Here is a 22,585-nt window from a genome sequence, read left to right as displayed (position 1 = left end):
ACAGGCATTATAAGATGCTAACAGACAGTCAAGATGATTCAAGAGGTCCTTGATCTTCATGTTTAATGTTTGTTACCAGGCACTAAAGGGGGAGGGTTGCAGTTTAGTTTCATTTGTGAAAAACTCTAAAAGTTTTTCACAAATTGTTTATCAGAACGTAGCGTTTTCGTAGCGAACAGAATCAACTTTTGGACATTTCCTTACCTGGATGATTGAGCATGCATCAATTTGTGAAAAACCAAAATGTAATATGTTTTGATCAGATGTTAACAAAAGTCAATACTTCTGTATATTTAAAGTACCAGGTTTTTGCAACACAATGAAAAAATACAAGTTAAGCAAAGAAGTGATGCAACGAAGTCTAATGTTTAAAATATGTATGTAAAAAGTCCTAAACTATATTAGATTTTAGGTAAATAGGGAAAAAAACATAAGTAAATGATTAGTAGGAAATAACTGGGCACTGGCTGAATTATAAGTATAGTCATATTAAAAGTGTTTTCCACTGAGCTACAGTAAAGTTGTCACACTAGGATTTTTGAAAAGCAGAAAAGTGAAAGGTCGAATTTATGTTTATTTTTCTCTTCATTTCTAGGTGGTCACATCCCTCTAAGATAAATGGTGTTTTGGAGTTTTATTTGATCTTCCTGTCTCATGACAGTGGAGAGCCTGTGCTAGCCTATAACAGCTCTGAAGTTTTTGAAGACTACACGCTCCGCAGCCTAACCCCTGGAACTCTTTACACCATCACAGTAGCTGTAAGTCCATTGTGCCTTAATTTTGACTTTCAATTTGTTAATTTGTATCATCATATTCATTCTTATGTTATTGTTTATGTGTGTGCATGTGTATGTGTGTGCGTGTGTGTGTGTGAATGGCAGGCTTGTACAGGTGGTGGATGTACTTTAAGTCCACCAAGCCAGGCTCAGACTGAAGAGAGCACCCCCGAAAATGTCCCTGCACCACTGGTCACTCCTTTGTCCCCCAATGCGCTCAGTGTCAGCTGGACTCCTCCTGACACTCCGAATGGTGAGAGGGTACACACCTACACAAAAATACAAACCACTGATTTTTTAAAATAAATTCTTATCAAGAATAACATGAAGTGAAGTGGAGGAAGAAGAAGAACGTCATGATGATAACAGCATGTGATATTAATTGACCTGAAGAACTGATTAAATGTGATGCTATTTACCATAACCCTGTGTCTATGACATAAATACAGATATAACGGTTTATCCGTGTTTCAAGGATGCTGTTCATGTTACCGTGAAACAGAAGATCATTTACATGTGAGTGAGAGGAATCAGATGAATCTGCAGGAGTAGAGATGAAGAAGAGGGAAACAGAAAGAGGAACTAAAAAGAGAGAGCACAAAGGACTCATAAAGAAAGGAGAAAGAGACAGAGACAGGGTGAGAGAACAAACAATTTGAGATCGAGACTAATAGAGACCGAGAGGGAGAGGACAGCGCTTCACCAAGCTCCTTTAAGTGGATGAAAAGTGCTCCCTTTTGACTAAAGAGAGAACTGCAGGCTGAAAGAGCGTAGACTCGCTGTGATTGCCTTTCTCTCTCGGTTTTCTCTGCTCCTCTACTCTCTCCTCTTCTCAACTTTGTCTTCTTCACCTGTCCCCAGTTAAACTCTGGGTAAAAAGTGTATTTTAAGAGTTTAACATGTTTATTTAAAACTGAATTCAGAGAGTTAAAGTGATCAAAAAAGGAGTTCCTGTACTGTACAGCATAACTACATTAGCTGTATGGTTTATTTAGAAAAGGCAACGAGTGATCTGTATTCTATTAGTGTGATTCTCGCTGAAGTACTCGTAATCAAAATTTGCAAAAGACTGATATAATCTTCTGAAAGGGAAATATATATATATATATGTATTTCGTTTTCTTTACCTTTGTAATTGTTTCAGTTTGATTCTGTTTTCATCGTCCCACATCCTATAAATCAAAAATCAGTGCATGTATCATTCTAGGGACAGAATGCAGATTTCACCTGTAGGTAGAAAAGAAACATGGGGCATCCCAGTGTGCAGCGGTTAAGAAGTATCATCTATATTCCTTCTTGTGAACTGCTCAAGGAGCTGCGTTGCATCTCTTTTGCCTTTTCCTGATATCGTAATTGTTGTTGTGTGTTCCAATGACAATACACATTAATCACCATAAGCTAAAATGCTTTCTGTGATAAAAGCACAGAAATACTCCCAAAGACGTGAAATGCATTATGAAATGCGTTAGTAGTTACTGTAAAAGACACTGCCCCTCCTTTTTTAAACAGTTTATCTTGATTTCTGAATACACAAATGTCAAGTCAGCAGATGTTTGCTTTGAAATGAACTCATCTGTTTTAATACAACTCTTAAAGGTAAGTAGTTAAATAGCCGTGAAAATACAGTAAGTTTAAGTAACATTATGTATGACATGGTGCACTGAAAATGATGTATTTTTCGATAATCTCAAGGACTATATCAACAAATAGTATATCTCATGAAACCAAATTAATTAAGCGAAGAAAACCCCTTGATCCCCTCCCATTTCACAGTCTCTTGACATACCACACACACTACCACATATTATCAAATGTTACTGTCATGCTCGTTAAAGTATGTGTAATTCCATAATGTGTGTGTGTGGAATGTGAATCGTGTGTGTTTTACGCTTAATGCCACACGAGTGCATTTTGCACCATAAACCCTGTGATGTGTGAGCATATTAGCCTGGATAAATTACTTAAAGCTTTTCTCAGCTGATGACAGAAATTTATAACAAGGGAAACACTTAATCATGATTACCCGATTATCTCGTGCTTAAAAAGCTTTCATTTTTGCTCAGAAAAGAAGAAGAGCTCAGTACGTTTTTCCTCACTGACTCCTTTTTTTATACAAATGGATGGCAACAACCACGATGATGATGGTGATGGGTTCCAGAAGAGTGAGATCCTATGTTATTTTCTCTTTCTCTCTTCTTCCTCTCTCTCTTTCTCCCCCCTTCTCCCCAATTCCGCAGGGATTTGTGGGGGATAATCCTCTCGGGGATTAGGTCGGGGCAACACGCAGACAAAGAGGGGAAATAAGCCTGTTATGCATTCGCTGCTTCATTTCCCAACCTGTCTTTATTACAGCCTATACTGATATGGGCTTATTCACACACACAAGCACATACAGATGTCCGCGCACATATGCACACGCTCTCACACGCATGTGATTGGCCACATTAAGAGCTCCCCAGATGTAGCTTGTGTCCGTGGGTTTTTTCGTGTCTTCGTTTTCCTGATAGGTGTGTATATCTGTATTGAGCAATAATAAAACCCACACATGATTAAAGCAGAATAGACTCTTAGTTCTTAGCGCTGATCTTTTGAGCCCCCTGTATGCATTTTTATTAAGGAAAAGCACATTTGGCACCTTACTGTTTCATTTTTTTATTAGGTGGATGTAATGTAATGTAATGATTGTGCTGGTGTGTGTGTGGGTATGGATACATGTGTACAAACTACATATGTGCAGTTTGTCCGTGTGCAGGTTAGAGTGTGCACACCTATTTGCACCCTTATTTGTGTGTGTGTGTGCGCCCGTTCATCGTAGTACAACTGTCCTTCTTAGGGCTTTTATCCTCCTAACACTCATGGTTACATTTGTCATTTCAGTGCTGTTTCTATCATTGGATCACTCTACCTGACTGGCAGGTCTGCAGCCCCTAAGTCAGTTTTCATTTGCATTGTAATCCAGTGACCCAGATCCCGTCATAGTAAAGCTCTCTTTATGATTGTAATGCCTCACACTATGGATGCAGTATTATTGCATATGAGTGACCAATCCAAACAGAGTGTAAAACTTTCTCAGTATAACTATCTTCTGAAAACCTACAGGAAATTATCTCGAAGAAGGCGTGTAATGGTTATGATTAGTTGTGATACTTAACATCACTGTCAAAATGGTTGTTCTTGGTCAGAGGTTATTCAGGGCAGGGTTCAATAGACTTCTTTTATTGTAATAAATACTAAGGATTGTTAAGAAATGTCATTTCTGTTGTTGCCTGAGACATTTTTTCCTATTTTTATTTTTATTCTGTCTCACATGCATGTTCTAATCAGATATGTTCTTTTCCCAGGTATTATAACTAGCTACGGTCTCTGGCTGGATGGAGTTCTCATTTTAAACACCACTTCCTCCCAGAGGTTCTTCTTGGTGGAGGGACTCTCTCCTTGGAGCCGGCATGTACTCAGGCTGCAGGCCTGCACAGCACAGGGCTGTGGCAAGGGACCAATGGTCAGTCAGTCTGTGTTATTAAGCATATTATAACAAACTGTAAGATGCATTGTCATATAGTAATGCCTTATAAATAATTGTGCTGTTGGTGTTACTGACCGAATATTGGCAGTTGAATTTATTTTTAAGAGATACTTGAGAAAGATTTTTATCCAGGATATGGAAGTAGGCAAAGCTGACCGGATAAAATCATCTGACAAAGAAAAAGGGAACAACAGGACTGTATATAAACATACAGGGGAGATTGGTGATGAGAGGTGGAATTAATTAAACTATGTGGGAAGAAGCAGAAACAAAAGCAGGAAGTAAACCACAGCTAGAAACATGAGAAAACTGAACTTTAAAGTAAAAACTCCAACAACTGTCGCTGAAACACTGAAATATGAACACTAATTAAGATGAGAGACAGTTGAACACAGAAGGCACAAGCAGAAAATAAAACAAGAAACAACTAAAAACTGGTGAGAACCACGGGAACCATGAATGGGAACCATGACATGACACAGAACATTTTTCAACATGAATTCTAGTTTCTACTAAAAGTATGAAACACAAAACACAACATTACATTTTTATTAAATACACCCGTCATCTTCAGCGTAGCAAAAGTTTTATAAAATTATGCATGAATTATTTTCATGAGTTTCATTAACGCTGTAACTAATGCACAAAATCATATGTGGGAATGCCTGCACACACGTGTGTCTGTGTGTACGTCTGTGTCATTGGGCGTCATAAAGGTGATCGATTCTCTCGGCTCAATAACGAGGGTTGGCGTGGCCACGATGACATTTGGTAGGAAATGCCACTTCATTTTCAACGACGCCTCTGACGACACGCCATATTTTGGGGCATTTTTCCAATACAGATGCCATGTTTAGTCAAACACCAGGAGAACCGCTGACCTAGCAGAAAAAGAGAAGAGGAGGGTGGGAAGGTGAGGGAGGGTGAAACAGGATGAAGTGGAGAAGACGAAGATGGGCAGGAAAAGGAGAAAAGGAGTCGGAGAAGAAGGGAATTTCAGGCAAAAAGAGTAAATGATGAGGACAGAGTAAATGGCCAGAGCAAAGTGAGAGATGAGGTGGAAGGGAATCGAAGGCAGCAGAGGAGAGTCAGACAGGAAGAAATGAGACAGAAGAAGACTGTAATGATGAAAGAGGATGGAAAAATGGTGGCCGAGATAATGCCGGCCACTTGTGTAGAGTGGTTTCATCTGAAAATGCTTAGTTTTAACATTTCAGACAGGTTGTATCAGACTGAGGGATGCATTATTTTCAGTTTTTTGTATTTCTCCAATAGCTGTTGGAAGAATGAGTGTTAGTGGAGCTGTGATAAAAATGCCACATATCTGTATTCTTCTATGCATTTTGATATCTGTGTTCTTCTAAGGTGGATGTGCATACATTAGAGATGGCCCCAGAAGGCCCTATACTGTTGGAGCTGGCCAATCAGAGTTCAAGATCTCTCAGAGCACATTGGACAGCCCCTCCTAGAGCCAATGGGAACCTTAGCTACACAATATACTACAAAAGCAAAGGTAACAGCGAAAAGCTACATCTTTATCTTTACACATGCACACTTCTCATATAGTATTCACCAGGCAACAAACCCGACTTTATCTATAAAACATTCACATCACAACTGTGGAAGCTGTAAAATGTGAAAGCCTCATTTTCTGAATAAAGCATGGAAATGTTAATAATACACAATCATTCCTACCGGGGTAAAAAGTAACATATAGATAGTAACATATCCGTTTTGCTTGAGACTCTGCCTATTGTGTAGACATATCTGCACTTTTCTGATGGAATCCATATTATTTAATATTATTATTACTAATTTTGAGACTGTCAAATGTTTTTGGAGGAGTGGGGTAGGCTCAAAAAGGCTTTACAAAGACGTAAAGCCTTTTTATCAAGACCAGATGTCCATAGATAGAAATGGACATGTCAGTACAAATGCAAATTGGAATACATAATCACATTTCTCACTCACAAAGTCAGCTTGCACTGAAAGTCAGCCATGTAATGGGGAAGTAATCAAGAAGTAATCAGTATACAGTAGCATAGAAATGACAAGTTGTTGTTTCTTTTTGATACTGTGTGAATGATTTGAGAGGAAATGACATGGGAGTATAGACTATAAAAGTGGTATGAAGATAGAAGGAGGAACAAAGTCAAGTTGCAATTCAATAATAGTATAAAGAAAAAAGGGAGATGAGAAGCTCATATTTCCATAGATGGATTAGAAAAGACAGTAAAAACAATGTAAGATATGAGGAGCAGCAATACCGCGGGGAGACAACAAAAGCAACAGATAGACTGGACATGGCGAGAAAAGAGAGCACGCATACTCTCATTTTTTTAGTTACGCATATTCACAAAGTCTCTCCCTGTCATACACACTCACTGTCAGGCACTTTGATCTATGCCTCACAGAGAACCCAACAGATGAGTGGAGAGAAGGATAGAAGCGGTGTGGAAGGAAAAGAGACAGTGTTTCGCTCTAGTTACCCATAACCTCCTGTTTCTTTGATACAAACGGCCTTCATCAATCCACACAGAATTACGCGTGTGTGGGTGTGTCCGTATAAATATATTGGATAGGCTTGCTTACTATAATTTTCTGATCCCTTTTCTTTGACTATCCTTGCATAACCTCAATATGGAGACCTCTCTCTTTCGATTACTCTCAAGTTAATCTCAGTGGGGTTTTTTCTCTCTCGCGACCTCTCTCTCATTCCTCTTTCCTTTTTCTTTCTTGTTGTATGCATCTCGTACAAGTCACTTTTCTGCCTTTACTGTGGTAACACTAATAAAAAAACATTCACTGTTTTTCATTATCTTTAGCTATACATTGCTTGGCCTAAGACCTTACATGTCTTTCTTTCTCTGTCTCTTAGATGGTGATGGTGCATTGGATGGAGGTACAGCAGCAGGCGTCTGGTTGTCTGTGACTGACCTGCAGCCTTACACTAGCTACAGCTTCTGGATCAGAGGTTGTAATACACAGGGTTGTATTGAGAGCCTGCCACTCAGTGTTACCACACTGCCAGCAGGTACTCACACTCCAAAGACTTTCTTACCATTATTAATTTGATGATTACTAGAACTGCATAATTTTTTCACTGTGTCATAGTTTCAAATATCATGATCATCCATCAAAAGAAAGCATTGCAAGGTGCTCTTCATTGCTTCAGTTTACATCGTTCTTGAGTAAACTGATCCTGCCTGCTCTTAGCTGGTTACACAAAAAAACTGAACTTGCTATGCTATGCTAGATCAGCAAACTTAAGCAGGGGCACCAAAGAACTGTGTCACTCCTTTGAGCAAGAAACTCATATAGCGAATGCCACTGCCTGGTGAGGTATAGTTCAGAGCAGGGGTGAGGGAACTCCAGGCCTCAAGGGCCGGTGTCCTGCAGGTTTTAGATATCACCCTGGGTCAACACACAGGAATCAAATGATTAGTTCATTACCAAGCCTCTGGAGAACTTCAAGACATGTTGAAGAGGAAATGTAGCCATTTAAATTAGCTGTGTTGGATCAAGTCTAAAACCTGCAGGACACCGGCCCTTGAGGCCTGGAATTCCCCACCCCTGGTTTAGAGACTTGAACTGCCTGAGTTTGAGTCCACTTCAGACCATTAACTGAGTATCATTGTCCCTACTCTCTCCCTGCTTTCCTGCCCACTGTCTGTATTGTCTATTTAAAAAAGGCTGAAACTATCAAAGGTAGATTCTCATAGGTGCATCCCTGCTATTTTTACCAAATTATTAAACATTATTTATTTTCTCAATAATGCTTTATGGGTTTTTTTTTATCATTTTTTGCATTTTGAAATTATTTAATCCTTTAATTTAAGTCACAGTTGATCTACAATAAATTAAAATTTACAATATATAATTAAAATTTCCATTGTATTCCCAGAAACAGCAGTTTGCTTCCTTATAAAAAAAGTGATGATAATAGTATGACTGTGGTATTGAAATTTTTCTAAGGTCTTAATTAAATGACTGTTCTAATAGATTTGTTTCTCACGCCACACACAAAACATGAACTGTGGCGATATTTTTAACATTACTTTGATTTTAATTGCTGTTCTTGTGAACTGGAAAGGTTTATTTTTATAGCTGGCTCTGCAAAGGAAAAAAAACAATTATTCACTGGAGTCGACATACACATCATTGACTTGACTTAATGGTGTGAAAACATATTTCTGATTTACACAGCCTTTGTGTGTGTGTGTGTGTTTGTATTTGTAATCGTGTAGAATAGAGACTGATTGTGCATACTGATAAATGTCAAAGCTGATCAGAGCAGTCTGGAGATAATTGTAACATGCACACACACATACAAACACACACACACCTATAAACACACATTTTACCACTTTAGCTAATGTTATCAAAAGGGTGAATATGTACACCCTTGCACATACCACACCCATGTCTTAGTGAGACAACAACAAAAGACAGACTTAGGAAAGTTCTCCTGTTCAAGTTCAAAACAAAGGCATAAGAAAGTATAAATTTTAAATACCAGACGTTTCCTCTCTTTCTATCTCTCTTTCTACCTCTATGCCTCTGGCATCTCTTTAGACTTCTATAAGGCAAACTGTCTTGATGCGTCCTTGTTCTATGAAAGAACAGAGAGAAGATAGCGGAGCAAGAGACAGAGGAGCTGAGGAGGAGGAGAGCAGAGAGAGAGAAGTGAACATAAAAGTGCATAGTTTAAAACGATTAGTGACACCTCTGATATTGTACCTACTAACACAGCATGAGAGAGACACAGGCTCACCAACAGTGTGTTTTGCGTGTGCATATCTGTACGTATGTGTGTGTGTGTGTGTGTGTGTGTATGTCAGAGAAGCAGGAATCATCTTTTGATGAATTAGCTAAGTACACACACTCAAGGAATGAACTGGGTCATTAAAAAACCCACTGAATCTCTGAATGCAAATCAGAGGATCATTTTAATCTAAATCTAAGTGCAGGTGTATCGTATTGATTCAGTAATTTGTTAAATGCTTGTTTGACTGTAAAAGAGCAGAATCTCCATTTCCGCGCTTTCCATGTATTTTCCTACTAAACGACTGCTCACTCCATTCTGATAGCATTGTGTTGCCTTTCGAGTGACAGGATGCTCACTTGACCAATCCTAATTTGCTTATAATGCTGCCTCTTGAAACTCAGCAGGCTTTTAACCCAACTATTGTTGATCTAAAGTAAAGATATGTGTGTTTTCAGGTGTTTTTTCATAAACATGAGTAAGATAAGAGCAGCCAATTTGGTCTGGTTTGCAATGGAGAGCAGACAGCCTACGAGAAGCAGTCATTAAGTCAAGTGCAGGTGATTGTTTGCACAGTTGTAGGAGAGGTCGACTAAGACTGGTGGTACAGAATATATGAGGTTGATAAAAACTGATTAGAAATAAAGGCCAAAGTTGATATTAAATAGCCAATTAAGGTAACACTGTGACATCTATTGTGTTACACTCATATTTTGTTTTCTTTCTCCTGTTTCTTAGTTTTCTGTTTTCCAAGCTTTTTTTTTCCTTCTAAGGACTTTGTGAGCAAGAACTGGATAAGGATAGTGACACAATTGCAAACATAGCCACAAATAAGCTATAAAAAATGGACAAGTCACAACTGACACACAAATACATGGTGATTCTTAAGTTGTTTTGTTTTTTGTTTTTAAAAAGAGCTTTTGTGTCATGTTTTTAAAATCTATGTGCTTTGTGTATGCATTAAGATAATGAATGTATACTAGAGGGTTGAGTTATGTTGATGGACCACCTCTAAATTATTCTGAATCCACATTGAAAGTGTTTTTTTAGGCTTTTCTCACACATCGTGTATGCCTGTGTGCAGTTGTAACAGCCATCTTTAGAATAAGATGTCTTCAGCAATCAGTCTTGTTGAAGTGGACATCGCACAATTTTTGATTGAAGGGTCACTTTATACATCAGAGGGCCTGCTCTTATTTCACATAGTCAACAGTGCAGTCACTCTGATTTCCATCATGTACTTGTTGTTTTCAGCTTATCTCATTTTATTCTGTCTTTGCACAAATGTTCTGTGGTTCTGTTTAGCTATCATATTGATTCTGGCTTGTTTACTGATTTTGCAGCAGTAAGACTTTACTGTCACACTGAGCCAAGAAGACGTGGACTTTGTGGATTTAATGCAGTGTGTGTATTTGTGTGACTGTGAGAGTGATGAGTATATCTGGTTGTGCTTTTTATACTCCCCGCTGCGAGAGGTGCCATTGTGTTACAGTGAAGTTGATCAGTTAGATGAAATGAACATACCTTTTTATATATTTTTTTTTCTTACTCTCTAAATGTCTAATCTTTTCATTTCACCGACTGACTTCCTCCATATTTTTGTACTCCCTGCTCCTTCTTCTTGTCTTCTTCTCAACATCCTTTCTTCCTTCTTAGCCCCTGATGGATTGTCACCTCCAACTCTAGCCCATGCAACTAATGCCAGTCTGAACGTGTCCTGGTCTGCCCCTGTCAACTCTAATGCACCAGGCCCACTCTACTACAGTCTGCAAATGAGGACATCCCCACAGAGGCCTATCATAAGGTGAGAGAGACCATAAAATGCAGAGTCAAAGCAGATGAACAAGTTTGCAAACTGTTTTCCACAACACATAAAAGTTGTCTGAGACAAGTAGCAATAAAATAACTGGACACACACACAACAAAGTACACATATTACAGACTCTAAATATCAGAAAATGTGCATGTGCACATAGCCTACACATGCACATATAAAGGAGCACATTATACAGCACAACTGAATATGTCACTTCAGTAGGACATAACATCAGAAATCCAGAGAGGGAATGACAGGATGTAGAGTCAGAAAGACAAAAAAAATCAAAGACATGGAAGAGAGAGGGAGAGATGGGCAAAGAAAGTGTGATAGAATAAAAAGAGGGAGAGAGGGTGTGCATCTGATATGTATTCATTACATGCTTCCTGACAACAAATTGCAATTTAATCCAAGAAGAGGAGGCTCTCATTCTGTGGTAATAAATAAATGACTAGCTACATGTATTATATATCAGACAGCCATGCCCTCCTCCTCCTCTGCTATGGAAATCTCATTGTTCCCTGATTTATTCATTCATTCATCCCTTCTATCCATCTGAAGCTAAATGGTCAACGGTCGCTCATTTATGACAATATTCTTTTACTTTGTCCTAGATTCCTTTGTATGATTATATGATGGGCCAGGTAAGGCATGGGAATAGGATAAAAGACTATGGAAAAAATTGTACATAATGCATAGGCAGCCAGTGTTTAGGAACCCTATGAAATTTGGGCATTATTATAATGTTTTACTTAAAATATATTTGAATTTAAACTTTGGAATCTATTTAAGAAACAAACCATTTTTTTTTAAGTATAATGAAATTGTTTTTTCAGAAACCTTTTGCTTAGACACCGGTAACTTTTGCCACTGAAGTATGAATTACATACTTTGTGACTGTTGAGATCCTTTTTTTTCACCTCTCACATGCACATCTCTCTGGTCTTGCATGTACGCTAAACGGGATTTAATAACTACGTACAATGTAGACATGATTAACCTATGGAACTTAAGGAGCTGTCCGGTGCTGAATCTCTCTGATCAAGCATTAAAGAGTAACATTTGGTCTAAGGTAGAAAGTATGGCGTTGCAGATGTTTTTATTTAAAAGATGATAACTCCTGCAACAGTAAAGTTTTGCTAGTAATTCAGGAAATTTTCCAGATTGGCTTCTTCATCAGAAAATCTGAAAATGAAGTTTTGTAACATCAGATTTGTGTCCACTAAAACACAAGAGCATGCAAAGTGCAAGATCAGCATATTTAAATCTGCTGTCACTCTGTGACCACCAGGTAACAGGGCACATCACAGACCCAAATGCATGTCCATGAATGAATTTATGCTTGTGTCCATCCACTTCTAGGCTTTTGGAAAATGCAACAGACACCTTTTCCTATTACGTAGAGGGCTTATCACCATACACGCCTTACGTGTTTAGAGTGGTGGTCTCGCATACACACGGGAAGACGGCAAGCCTCTGGACAACCCTTCGCACTGCAGAGGACAGTAAGTGGACTCATACACACTAGTGTCCAAAACATTTTACATAGATTTGCACAGACAGCTTCAATGCACATAAACTATGCAAATATAATTTAAAAAATAAATAAATGCTTCCAATAAATAACCATGAAAAGAGTAATTATTTACGGGTCAGAGAAACTGCTGTACTGCTTTTTTGTAGGTTATCTATTGGTACTGGTTGATGGTATTGTTTTGTTGTATTGTAAGGTGCTTGTTGTGTCAAGTCCTTCCAAGTTGTGCGACTGGCTGGGAAGTGGTTGGCAGTGTTAGGCCTCTGCGGTCCACCTGTTTTGCTGTGTTAAAGTTAAACTCAAGGAGTCTGACAGATCATTAGGTGATGAGCCAAGCAATAGACTCATTAGACAATAAACACGTGGCTTCTGCTTAGTTCTCTTTTTCACAAGTCCTCTCAAGGTTTATTTTATAAAAGTATAAACATTTTTTTTTACTGGAGGTGAATAATGACAGGGAGAGAGAACAGCTAAAGCTGTGAAGGTGGTGAAAACACAGGCTCAACCAGCGCTGGGTGAAACACACAGACATGGGGAGTTTCACATACTGTAAGGTGTGTGTCTGTGTGTGAGTGACCTAGCCAGTGTCATTGTGGGCTAATTGCTGTAATAGAATCATATTAGCCACTGGAACAGCCTCCTCAGTGCAAAGTTATAAATTAATTAGTACCACGCTATTATCACATACATTATCATTAAGCAGGCGAGATTTGCATACATTGATACGCACACAAACACAAATGTGTACAAAACATGTATAGTGTAGTGTACGTATACATACGGAGTCACATGACGACAAGTGCAGTTACACATATACCATGACATACCATGCACGCACACACCTATTCATACACACACAACTGCAGACATTTAGGATGCATTACATTATGGCCCTGCGCTTTTCTCATTGCTATGCAGAATTGAATTCCCTCTAGCAAACACACACTCACATGCACTCACACACACACACTGAGCTTTTGTTACACTTCTTTTTGTTGCACTTGTGTTTCTGTTTGTGTCTGACTATTAATGTAAGAATGAAAACATTTTTAGTGTCTCTCTGTCTCACGCTGAGAACGTATGTGTCATGCACATGCATAAGTCCTTGGCCTTCTCATCGATAACAGACCTCCTGATGCTCAGTTACGACGCTTCATGCAGAGATGCAACACAAGGCTTTGGGATGCTACTTAACCTGCACCCAGTTGTCACAAAGATCAGACAGATTTGTGTATTTATTTTGACAATAAGCATGTATGTAATGGAGCAATCTCTTTGCACTACTGATACCAGCCATTTATAAGCGTTCATTCCTGTTCACGACTCTTGGTGTCATATTGGATTCAAGTAATTATTAATAAATAAATGTCACATTTGACATGAATTTTCAATTCTGCATCCTTTAAATGTAAAAATGTACATTTTTAAAATATTCATTAAAATTGTTTTACCATAATAATGAATACAGAATAGGTGTAAAAGTTCTTAATAAAAAAGGGATTTAAACCTATGATGGGAGCAAGCCACATTCAGGCAGATTGGATTTCCCTTACACTGATGTGTAATTTGTCACCGTAAACCATCTTCTTATCATCCTAGCAGGGAAAGAAAAGAGGGGCTACATTCTCTCCTTAATCTCGTCTCTCTCATACAAGAATAAATGACAACCTTTTGCATTTCATTTGGTGATGTAACGTATAGTAAGGCTAATAGTTTGAATTTTATATTTGTTGTCCTGCATTTGTGGAATTCATACACGCAGCGTTCATTCTGACATAAATCTCAAATCTGAACACAGCGACAGACATATATACATTCACTGAAGCTTACACACACTCGCTCAAGTGACATATACTGTACATTTGATCTTAACACACTCAGTCATTCTTTATAGAGTGGTCCTTTGGGTTTATCCTTTTGAAGGAGATCCCTCTAACCTGATCTCTATGTGCAAGTGTGAGCTGTAACCTTGTAAGTTTTTCACTTTGGCAGAACACTGTATATAATATAACGTATGTCGACATTAACCATTTTTAACACGATGGATATGATCTCACTATATCCACATCTTTTATACTGTTACTTCTTTCTCTTACATAAAGATTTCTGTATGTTTTCTTGTTCTTCTTTTGTAATTGCTTTTCCTTTCTCCTTCTTTCTCTTTTTTTATGTCTTTTACTTTTGTGCACAGAATTGTTTCACTTCTTGAGGGTGATAAAGGAAAAAATAGCATAAAAAAGGGGTGAAAAAGTAAAGAGAGAAAAATGGAAAGAGAAAAAGGTAAAATGAGTAACTGAGGGGAAGAGTGAAGAAAGGAGAAGGCTAATGATAGAACAGAGAAAGAGAGAGAGACTCATGCTTCCTCCTTTCCTTTTTATCATTCCATTAAAGTTTTATATCTATCTTTTTAATGTAATTTGGTCCCTATGAATTCCTGCTGCTGCAGAACAGACAGACGGCTCCTGTGAACATAAACTCTAGCTGTGTTGGACAGCTCCCTTTCCTCTGTCTACTCCCATGTTCACACCAGCTAAGTGATCTAAGAGTGTGTGTGTGTGTGTGTGTCTGTGTGTGAGTGTGTTATAGAGTGTTATTGTGAGAGTATGACTAAAGAGCCATTTGAATAAAACGATCTTGACCAAGTAGTCTTAGAAATGAAAAGTGCACATGTGTGAACGAAAACATTGAACAACAATAGAGGTTTTTTAAAAAACGGGTTTTTTTTACAAAGTAAGTGTGATCAAAAAGTGAGCTAAGAAGTGTAAAGCAGAAACCGCAACAGGAGTAAGGTTAGGGTAAATGATAGAAAGCAAAAATTCATGTTACTTAATTATTCAGCGGCTACATTAATAAAATATTATCCTACCTTAATTCTCCTGTATTTTGGTCAGTTTGCATTTCCAGGAAATTCTGAAACAATGTTAGCACAATCCTGTTTTAAATTTTACATATCAAAAGATAACCAATGAATAAATACATGTTCACCACCTGAACTTGTATTTAGATAAGCTTTTTGATTGGCTTTCTTTTACATATGGTGTCACAAACAGTAGGAATGCTTGTTTAACAGAATTTCTATACTGAATGATTTCTCACCGATTTGAATAACTTGCCAACATAGTTTCACATTACAGTTTAAAAGCCAAATGTTGCTTTTCAGTTTGCCTACTCTCTGGGTGAATTATGTGGATATACTAGAAGGTTACTTGAAATAAATTAATCACTCCCAGGATCTGAAAAATATGGAAGATCTCAAATGATTGATAAGTTAAAAGTATCATGATGCTTTTAGTTACTTAAAGGCTAATGCGCATCTCATATACTAGTGATGTTATGGGTACAAATCAAGCTTGTGACCTTGGTCATGTATTATCCTACTTCTCATAGCCTCGTCATTGAATTCTAAGGCAGAAATGACGTTAAATAATCTGTGGAAAAAGTAAACATATGAAATGCAGTGAAAAAATTCTTACTTTATTTCTTGTCACGTTTTGACACCATGTCGTAAGCATCTTGATAACAGTAAAGCTCAGCGCTTGTCCTCATTGTGACTCCTAGGAGCCTCGATTCACCTTCAAAAGCCCAGTCACCCACATACACACATGCCCCCTAACACACACAAACACAAGCATGCATGGGACCCTGCGCAAGGCTAAAAATAATACCCTTCCTCATCTCTTCACATGGATACACACAAATGTACACACTTAAATATACATGGACTGACCGTTAGCTGCACAGAAACACACATACATACACAAGAAGCAGCATATCACCTACACACCCACAAGTAGACATGCATACACACACCCTCCTCCCTCACTCCCTCCCCCTCTCCAAGCCCTTGTCAGTTGATTGTGTTATTACTATGCTAACCAAATCCTTATAAATGTGATTTAAGGCTTGGCGGCCCTGCACTCCTGTTTTAGCCTTCTGCTACTGTGTTTTACTGGAGAGAGGAGGAGTGATAGTGGGAGGTGTGGAGAAAGGTATGAAGGGAAAGGGGGGGGGGGGATTGAAAGGCATAGGGAATGAAGAGATTAGAGGAAGGGTAGGATGAGAGATGGAAAGACAGAAGGGTGAGAGGGAGAGAGAATGAAGGATAAGGAGTCAGGGAACCAGAGAGGCAAGTATGCATTCCCTCAACGCTCGTTCCCTTTCTGTCCAGAGAGCTGTAAAGCGTCAGTAAAAAAGAAAAAATAAAATGGAAAAAAGCATCACATGCATCTTAAATGAAAATTTCAATTGAAAAACTTAACAGCCCTTCAAATTGCAGAATTTTACACGCGCCAGTAAAGCCTAAATAACACTCAACACTTAGAGGGAAAAGGGTGGTATGGAGGAGGGGAGGAGAGAGGGATTGAGGAAGGAATGGGGGTAACAACAGGGGTTATTTTGGTTAGTTGATAGGGATTGAATCAAGGTGACTGGATTGTGTTTTGTTGCAAGATTATTTGCAGTTTAGGAATTTCTATTTGTTTACTTTTCTGTGCATATTCAGTCCATGATTTTAGGTGTCAGTTGTTTAAACAGACATCTTAAGGATAAACAAAGAGGGCAACATTATATTTAAAAAAGACAGGCAGATACAGATTGTCTAATTAGACATTCAACAAACAGGTAGTTTTACATCCCAACCCTCCGCAAAGACAGGCAAGGATGCAGCAAGGCACACATGCATACGCATAGGCAGACAGAGAGACGGGCTCTTGGTTATTCGTGGGGTTCACTGGACCTTTGGTGGTAATTGAATCAGTGTGAGTGCTGAGTAGAGCTAGCATAAAAACCTGTTAACCCAAAAGGTCAACTTTCTGCATTGTTTATTTAGCAGGGGGACCAGAGAGAGAGAAGAAGCAAGAGAAAAAGAGAGAGACCTAGACACAAGGCATGAGTGGGGGGTCGAGAATGAAGAGAGAATGGGAGCGGTGGTAGGGAAGAGGGAGAGGGAGGGAGAACGGTCAGTGAAAGGAAGAGAGAAGAAGGAAACGGGACACAGACTGAAGGAGGGAGCATTTGTGATCTGTAAAAATCAGCCAAGCTTTACATCACTGTTTTTATACTGTTGTTTATTTGTGTGGGCGATAGAATATGGGTGTGTGGGTGTGTGTGTGTTCGAGAGAGAGAGGGAGAGAGAGAGATTTGCCATCTTAGTGCAGCTATGTTTTTACTTGTGATGGGCCTTTGTCTAACTTGTTTGTGTGTGTTCAAGAATCAAGATTCAAGTCATTTATTGTCATTCCAAAACATGAGGTAGTGTGAGCGGAAACAAAACTAAGCAATGAGCAGGTGAGATAGCACTATAGTTGTTAATAACTAACAAGTAAATCTGTAATACGCATTATAAAATTGCGTGTGTAATGATATTGTGAAGTTGTGAAACTCACAAGGTCCAAATTCACTATCAAAAACATTTTAAGAAATTGTTGAGCTCCTGAAAACGCTTCACCTGCTTCCTACACCTTGTAATAGTAGCAACTAGAAGGTCAAAATGTAATGCTAAATAGTACTTGATTTGTTCATGTACAAGAGAGATTACTGTCAGACTATTTAATACACGAGAAACAAAAATGAAATCAAATGCAAGCAAGCTATGAAACGTGGTAGAGGGTATCTCTATTCTTACTTCCCATATTTTTATTCGTGGAGTAGCTTTGAGTGATTAAAAGTTCAAAATCATCCTTATTTATCTTACGCCAGGCCATGGTGCAGAGCTTCAGTTCATCCACTGTCTGAAAGAAGATGTTTTAGTTCCAGGAGTCTATTACTTTCAAAGGCTCCTTCTCACAGACGGGAGGTTTGAACAGCAGGTGGGTGGGGCTGCTGGCTAACAGCTACAGCTATATGTCGGATATGGCCGTGTTAAGGATATCCCCTTTCACTGACATCATACAGAGCCAAGAGTAGAAAAAACAGTCCGAAAGCAAGACTTTAGAGCAGTCTGGTGTGTGAGCTTTTGCCTCACAGATAGTATTTGTTCATACATTCACCTGAATAATAAGCACACAAAAATCATAATTGGTCAACTTTAAGATTTTCCTAAAAAAATTGCTTTAAAATAAACTTTAGTAAGAAATAGGACTTCCCAGTCCAGTTACTAGATGTTAGCTTGCATTTAACTCTGTGGGAAGCAAGGCCTCTCAGTTAGTGTGCACATACTGTACTTATACAACTGTTATCTACATGACTACATGCATGCTGACATACACATATACATGCTTGCACACTTTATCTCTCATACAGTCATGCCTGCATACTCTTAGCCTCTCATCTTCATTCACTCTCCCTCTCTGTCTCTCCCTTACACACAAACATACACACCGCCATCTGGGAAAGCCGTTAGCGGTTAGCAGTAGCACTTAGCGACGCAGCACGCTCCCTCAGTCCGCTCAGTCACCTTGATCTGCTTGCCCTTCACACAGCACCATTACTGCTATACTGCATCGCAGTGGGTGTGGGCATGTGAGTGTGTGCGTTAAGAAGGACATGTCTATGTCTGTGTATATGGACATGCACCTTTGTGTGTCCATTATAGGGCAGTACAGTGGGATATAAATGCCCAGTAAGGAGGGGGGAGGGGGCATTTCCTTCAAATGAGCTACCATAAAGTGAAGTGTCACTCTGAATAGTCTTCTGTAGGTCTTGTATAGGTTCATGTGACTCCGTGTTTGCCATTAGTCTACTGATGTGAACATCTACCTGGATATTGTGAATATGATGATTTGGGTTCTTGGTGGCACTCACACTTAATGAGAATGACAGTGGACATAAGTGTCCTGTCCTGTCCTGTCCTGTCTCTATCACTCAGTTTGGTTCCCCTGACCTTATGTTTAGTAAATACTGCAAGATTTTCTTAATTAGATAGATAGATAGATAGATAGATAGATAGATAGATAGATAGATAGATAGATAGATAGATAGATAGATAGATAGATAGATAGGGGATTCCCCTGCAATTTTTGTCATTTCAGAAATGCTAGAACCCAGTTGTTTGATCATTACAAACGACCCCTTGCCGTTCTAAGATTCTATTGCTTCATCCGTGATGGTCAGTATAATTAATCCAATTCATCTTTTTACAATATTTATTGCTCATTGTTAAGCTAGAATGTTCCTTGCAGTCCAGTCTAGCCTAAATATCTCACTACTGAAAGATGCAGAATCAAATTTATGCAATCACAAGTACCACAAAATCTATAAATACAACCTTAGTTTGCTCTTGGAAGGAAATTGAGAGAGAAAGAGAATTTCATGTTAATCCCTTGGATAGGGATGGCAAAATCACTCTTTGTCCTTCTGATGTCATTCTTGATGTTACTAGTCAAATAATTCTTTTGAAATCCCCCCTACTTGCTTTTTTTACAGTCTTTTAAAAGGTTTTGTATCTTTTCTTTTCCACTCCATCTCTTATTATCGTTATTTTCCCCTTTCTGCAGGTCCAGGACCAGTAGACACCCCAACTGTATCAGGGCTTCAACCTCGTAGTGTATCAATTACCTGGGTTCCTCCCACACAACCAAATGGAATTATCACAAATTATACCCTTTATCTTTACCCCAGCTCTGTCACTTCTTTACACTATAAACCCAGTTCATTCTCCAGCATCAGGTGGACTCCTAACCCAAGTCTGGTTCCCAGTACAAAGGGTGCATATCTAAACTCAGATCATAACCCCAGACCATCATCCAGTCTAACCACCCACCAAGACTCGAGCCACGTCTCCATCTTGAAACCTGGCATTGCAGATAACCAGAATGAATCCACTCATGTTGTTGATATGAGCGAAGGCACCAGTACCTTCTTATTCCACCCCACTGAACCTGATATCACCGGTGTATCTGCCAGCCTCTCGGTGTCAACACCACAGTATAGTGCAGTAAACTCTAATACTGAACATTTTATAGAAGATGGTCCATTCCATAGTGCCCCTTCTAGTTCTTTCAGATCAACACCTCTTTCAGTCACTGTTCTAGGGAATACCACCAACTACACCTTCCTCAGTCTACTTCCCTACCAGGCCTACAGCTTCCAGGTACTACATTTTAGTTAATAAGCTGCTTTATGGTGTTTTACATGTAATAAGTCTGCTAGCTTAGCAGTTAAAAGTGCCAGATTTACAGATTAAAACTCTTGGTCTTTCACTGATAACCTTGTAGTCATAACATGTTATGATGTTTTAAAATTTGCTCTCCAATGTCAAGGTGGAAGCGTGCACTAATGCAGGTTGTTCAGTGTCTGAGAGGTCTCAGCATATTCGCACCCTCCCAGCTCCGCCTGAAGGGGTTCCTGCTCCTCATCTTTACTCAGATACACCCACCTCTGTCCTCTTGTCGTGGGGTACAGCAGAGCGGAGTAATGGACCATTAGAACGGTAAGACAAAATGACATAAACTCTGAAACACTTATAAACTCTGTGTAAAAATACAATATGCGTTATTTTTCAAATGTATCTTGTTCTGGCTCTAGATGGGTGATTGAGCGCAGAGTTGCTGGGACCAAACAAGTCTCCACAGTGGGTCATCTTCTCCCCGATCCTTCCCCTCTTTCCTTCCTGGACTCTTCATCAGCTCTCAGTCCCTGGACTACTTACCAGTATCGACTTGTGCTCCATAATCAAGCGGGCAACACCACAGGTAAGGTTTTGATAACATGCTTGAGTAAAAGTGAATTCAGTCTGACCAAGAAAGGACTAGTGCTGCAGCTTTTAAATTGCACAAAAATGTTTGTTGTTACAGGGCCCTGGGTCAATATTACCACCAGACCTTCTCGACCCGCTGGCCTCAGTCCACCAAGGGTTAAGGTCTTGGGGCCAGCAACACTTCAAGTAAGGGCAACTTTTTTTTAAACTGCGTCCTCAGAGTTTCACCAAAATCTTGTGGCTCTGTTATGAGAGGACAGGAGCTCTGAAATATGGCCCGCAGCACACAGTTATTATCCAAATCAGGCATGGTGTTACTGATCCTGAATTACAATATCTCTTAATACATTCAGCTGATAGAAGGTGTCAGAATCATAGAATGTGCTTTTAGAATTTATAGTGTTTATGTTTCAAAGAAATAGTCAGCGTCATTGAGAATCTCTTCAGTTACCCTATGTTTGACAGCGTGGAAAAGACAAAGCAATGTCACGCTGATTTTTCCGTCTTTCCCTTTTCGGATTTAATGAGAAAGAAAAACATTCAACTCAAGGTCCCCTTCAGAAATGGGAGGGGCTGTGACCCTGTCTGAGGCTGCTTCCTTCCTGTCGGCCATTTTGAAGGAGGGACTGGAGTTAAATTCCACCACTGGCTAATCTCACATCAAGGCCTATCCATGAAAGCCACTGAAACAATATTGCATGCATGCCAATACAGACAGACGCACACACCCATGCACTCACAGCCCTACACTAATGCTAACTGCAGAAAAATGCTAATGCCTGTCATCATTTCAGAACCACCCCTGTCATCTATGCAGCAGCACAGCTTTAGGGGTCACAGGTGCAAGAAGGAAAGCGTTCCTTCCTGGTTGTTGCTAATTGGACAGACAGACATGGGGCTTCCTGGTTACCAATTGACCTTGACAACTAAAAGAAGGATTTTGAGCATCTTCATTCTTTTTTCATCCATTTTTTTTCAATTATTTTCTACATTTTAATCTGCTACGTGGAGAAGAGGCTACTGTAAACCATAACACATAAAGTTTCTCTTAATCAGTATCCTGGTTATTTTTTCTTAAATTTGATTTTCTTTTTTTTTGAAAGTGTTTGTTTTAAGTTGTGATTCTGTGGTCAGGATCTACAAAATCTACAAAAGAAGGGCTAAAAAAGATACACTATAATATTAGACATTATTCTCTCTCACTTCCAACTGTATCATAGGGCTCTCTCCCGCTTAAATATACAAAAATACATATACAAACGCACACACACACATATATACACACATTCTGTACTGGCCTTAGCCCTATTGCTCTGTGTCAGCTCGGGGTCTCTGCTGTCTTCACCATCTCCAGATTACATCAAGCTATTCAATCTGTAAATGACTTCCACCACAAAGCACACCCAACACGCACTTTGGGAAATGAGCTACCTAACTCAAAATGACCCTGCCCATATGTGGTTGTGTGTGCGTGTTTTAAGTTGTGTGTGTTGGTGGGTGTCTTTCTGTGTTAGTGGGTGTGTTACTAGGAGTGTG

The 22,585-nt window shown here is 39.1% G+C and overlaps 1 protein-coding gene across 1 annotated transcript in view; it reads left to right on the top strand.

Moving 5' to 3' along the window:
- The window catches only part of ush2a (Usher syndrome 2A (autosomal recessive, mild)), a 217,029-nt gene that overhangs the window by 112,412 nt on the left and 82,032 nt on the right, over window positions 1–22,585 (top strand). Inside the window, exons 43-53 of the mRNA XM_039614175.1 lie at window positions 596–758; window positions 882–1,029; window positions 4,118–4,275; window positions 5,665–5,812; window positions 7,178–7,333; window positions 10,721–10,868; window positions 12,243–12,385; window positions 19,848–20,443; window positions 20,613–20,782; window positions 20,878–21,044; window positions 21,147–21,235. Of these exons, the coding sequence (XP_039470109.1) occupies window positions 596–758; window positions 882–1,029; window positions 4,118–4,275; window positions 5,665–5,812; window positions 7,178–7,333; window positions 10,721–10,868; window positions 12,243–12,385; window positions 19,848–20,443; window positions 20,613–20,782; window positions 20,878–21,044; window positions 21,147–21,235 (2,086 nt within the window). The remainder of the gene's footprint in view (window positions 1–595; window positions 759–881; window positions 1,030–4,117; window positions 4,276–5,664; window positions 5,813–7,177; window positions 7,334–10,720; window positions 10,869–12,242; window positions 12,386–19,847; window positions 20,444–20,612; window positions 20,783–20,877; window positions 21,045–21,146; window positions 21,236–22,585) is intronic.

This window comes from Oreochromis aureus, linkage group 1, assembly GCF_013358895.1.
Source record: "Oreochromis aureus strain Israel breed Guangdong linkage group 1, ZZ_aureus, whole genome shotgun sequence".
Taxonomy (NCBI): Eukaryota; Metazoa; Chordata; class Actinopteri; order Cichliformes; family Cichlidae; genus Oreochromis; species Oreochromis aureus.
The sequence above is the reverse complement of the archived record's forward strand: the minus strand, read 5'-3'. Positions and strand labels throughout refer to the sequence as shown.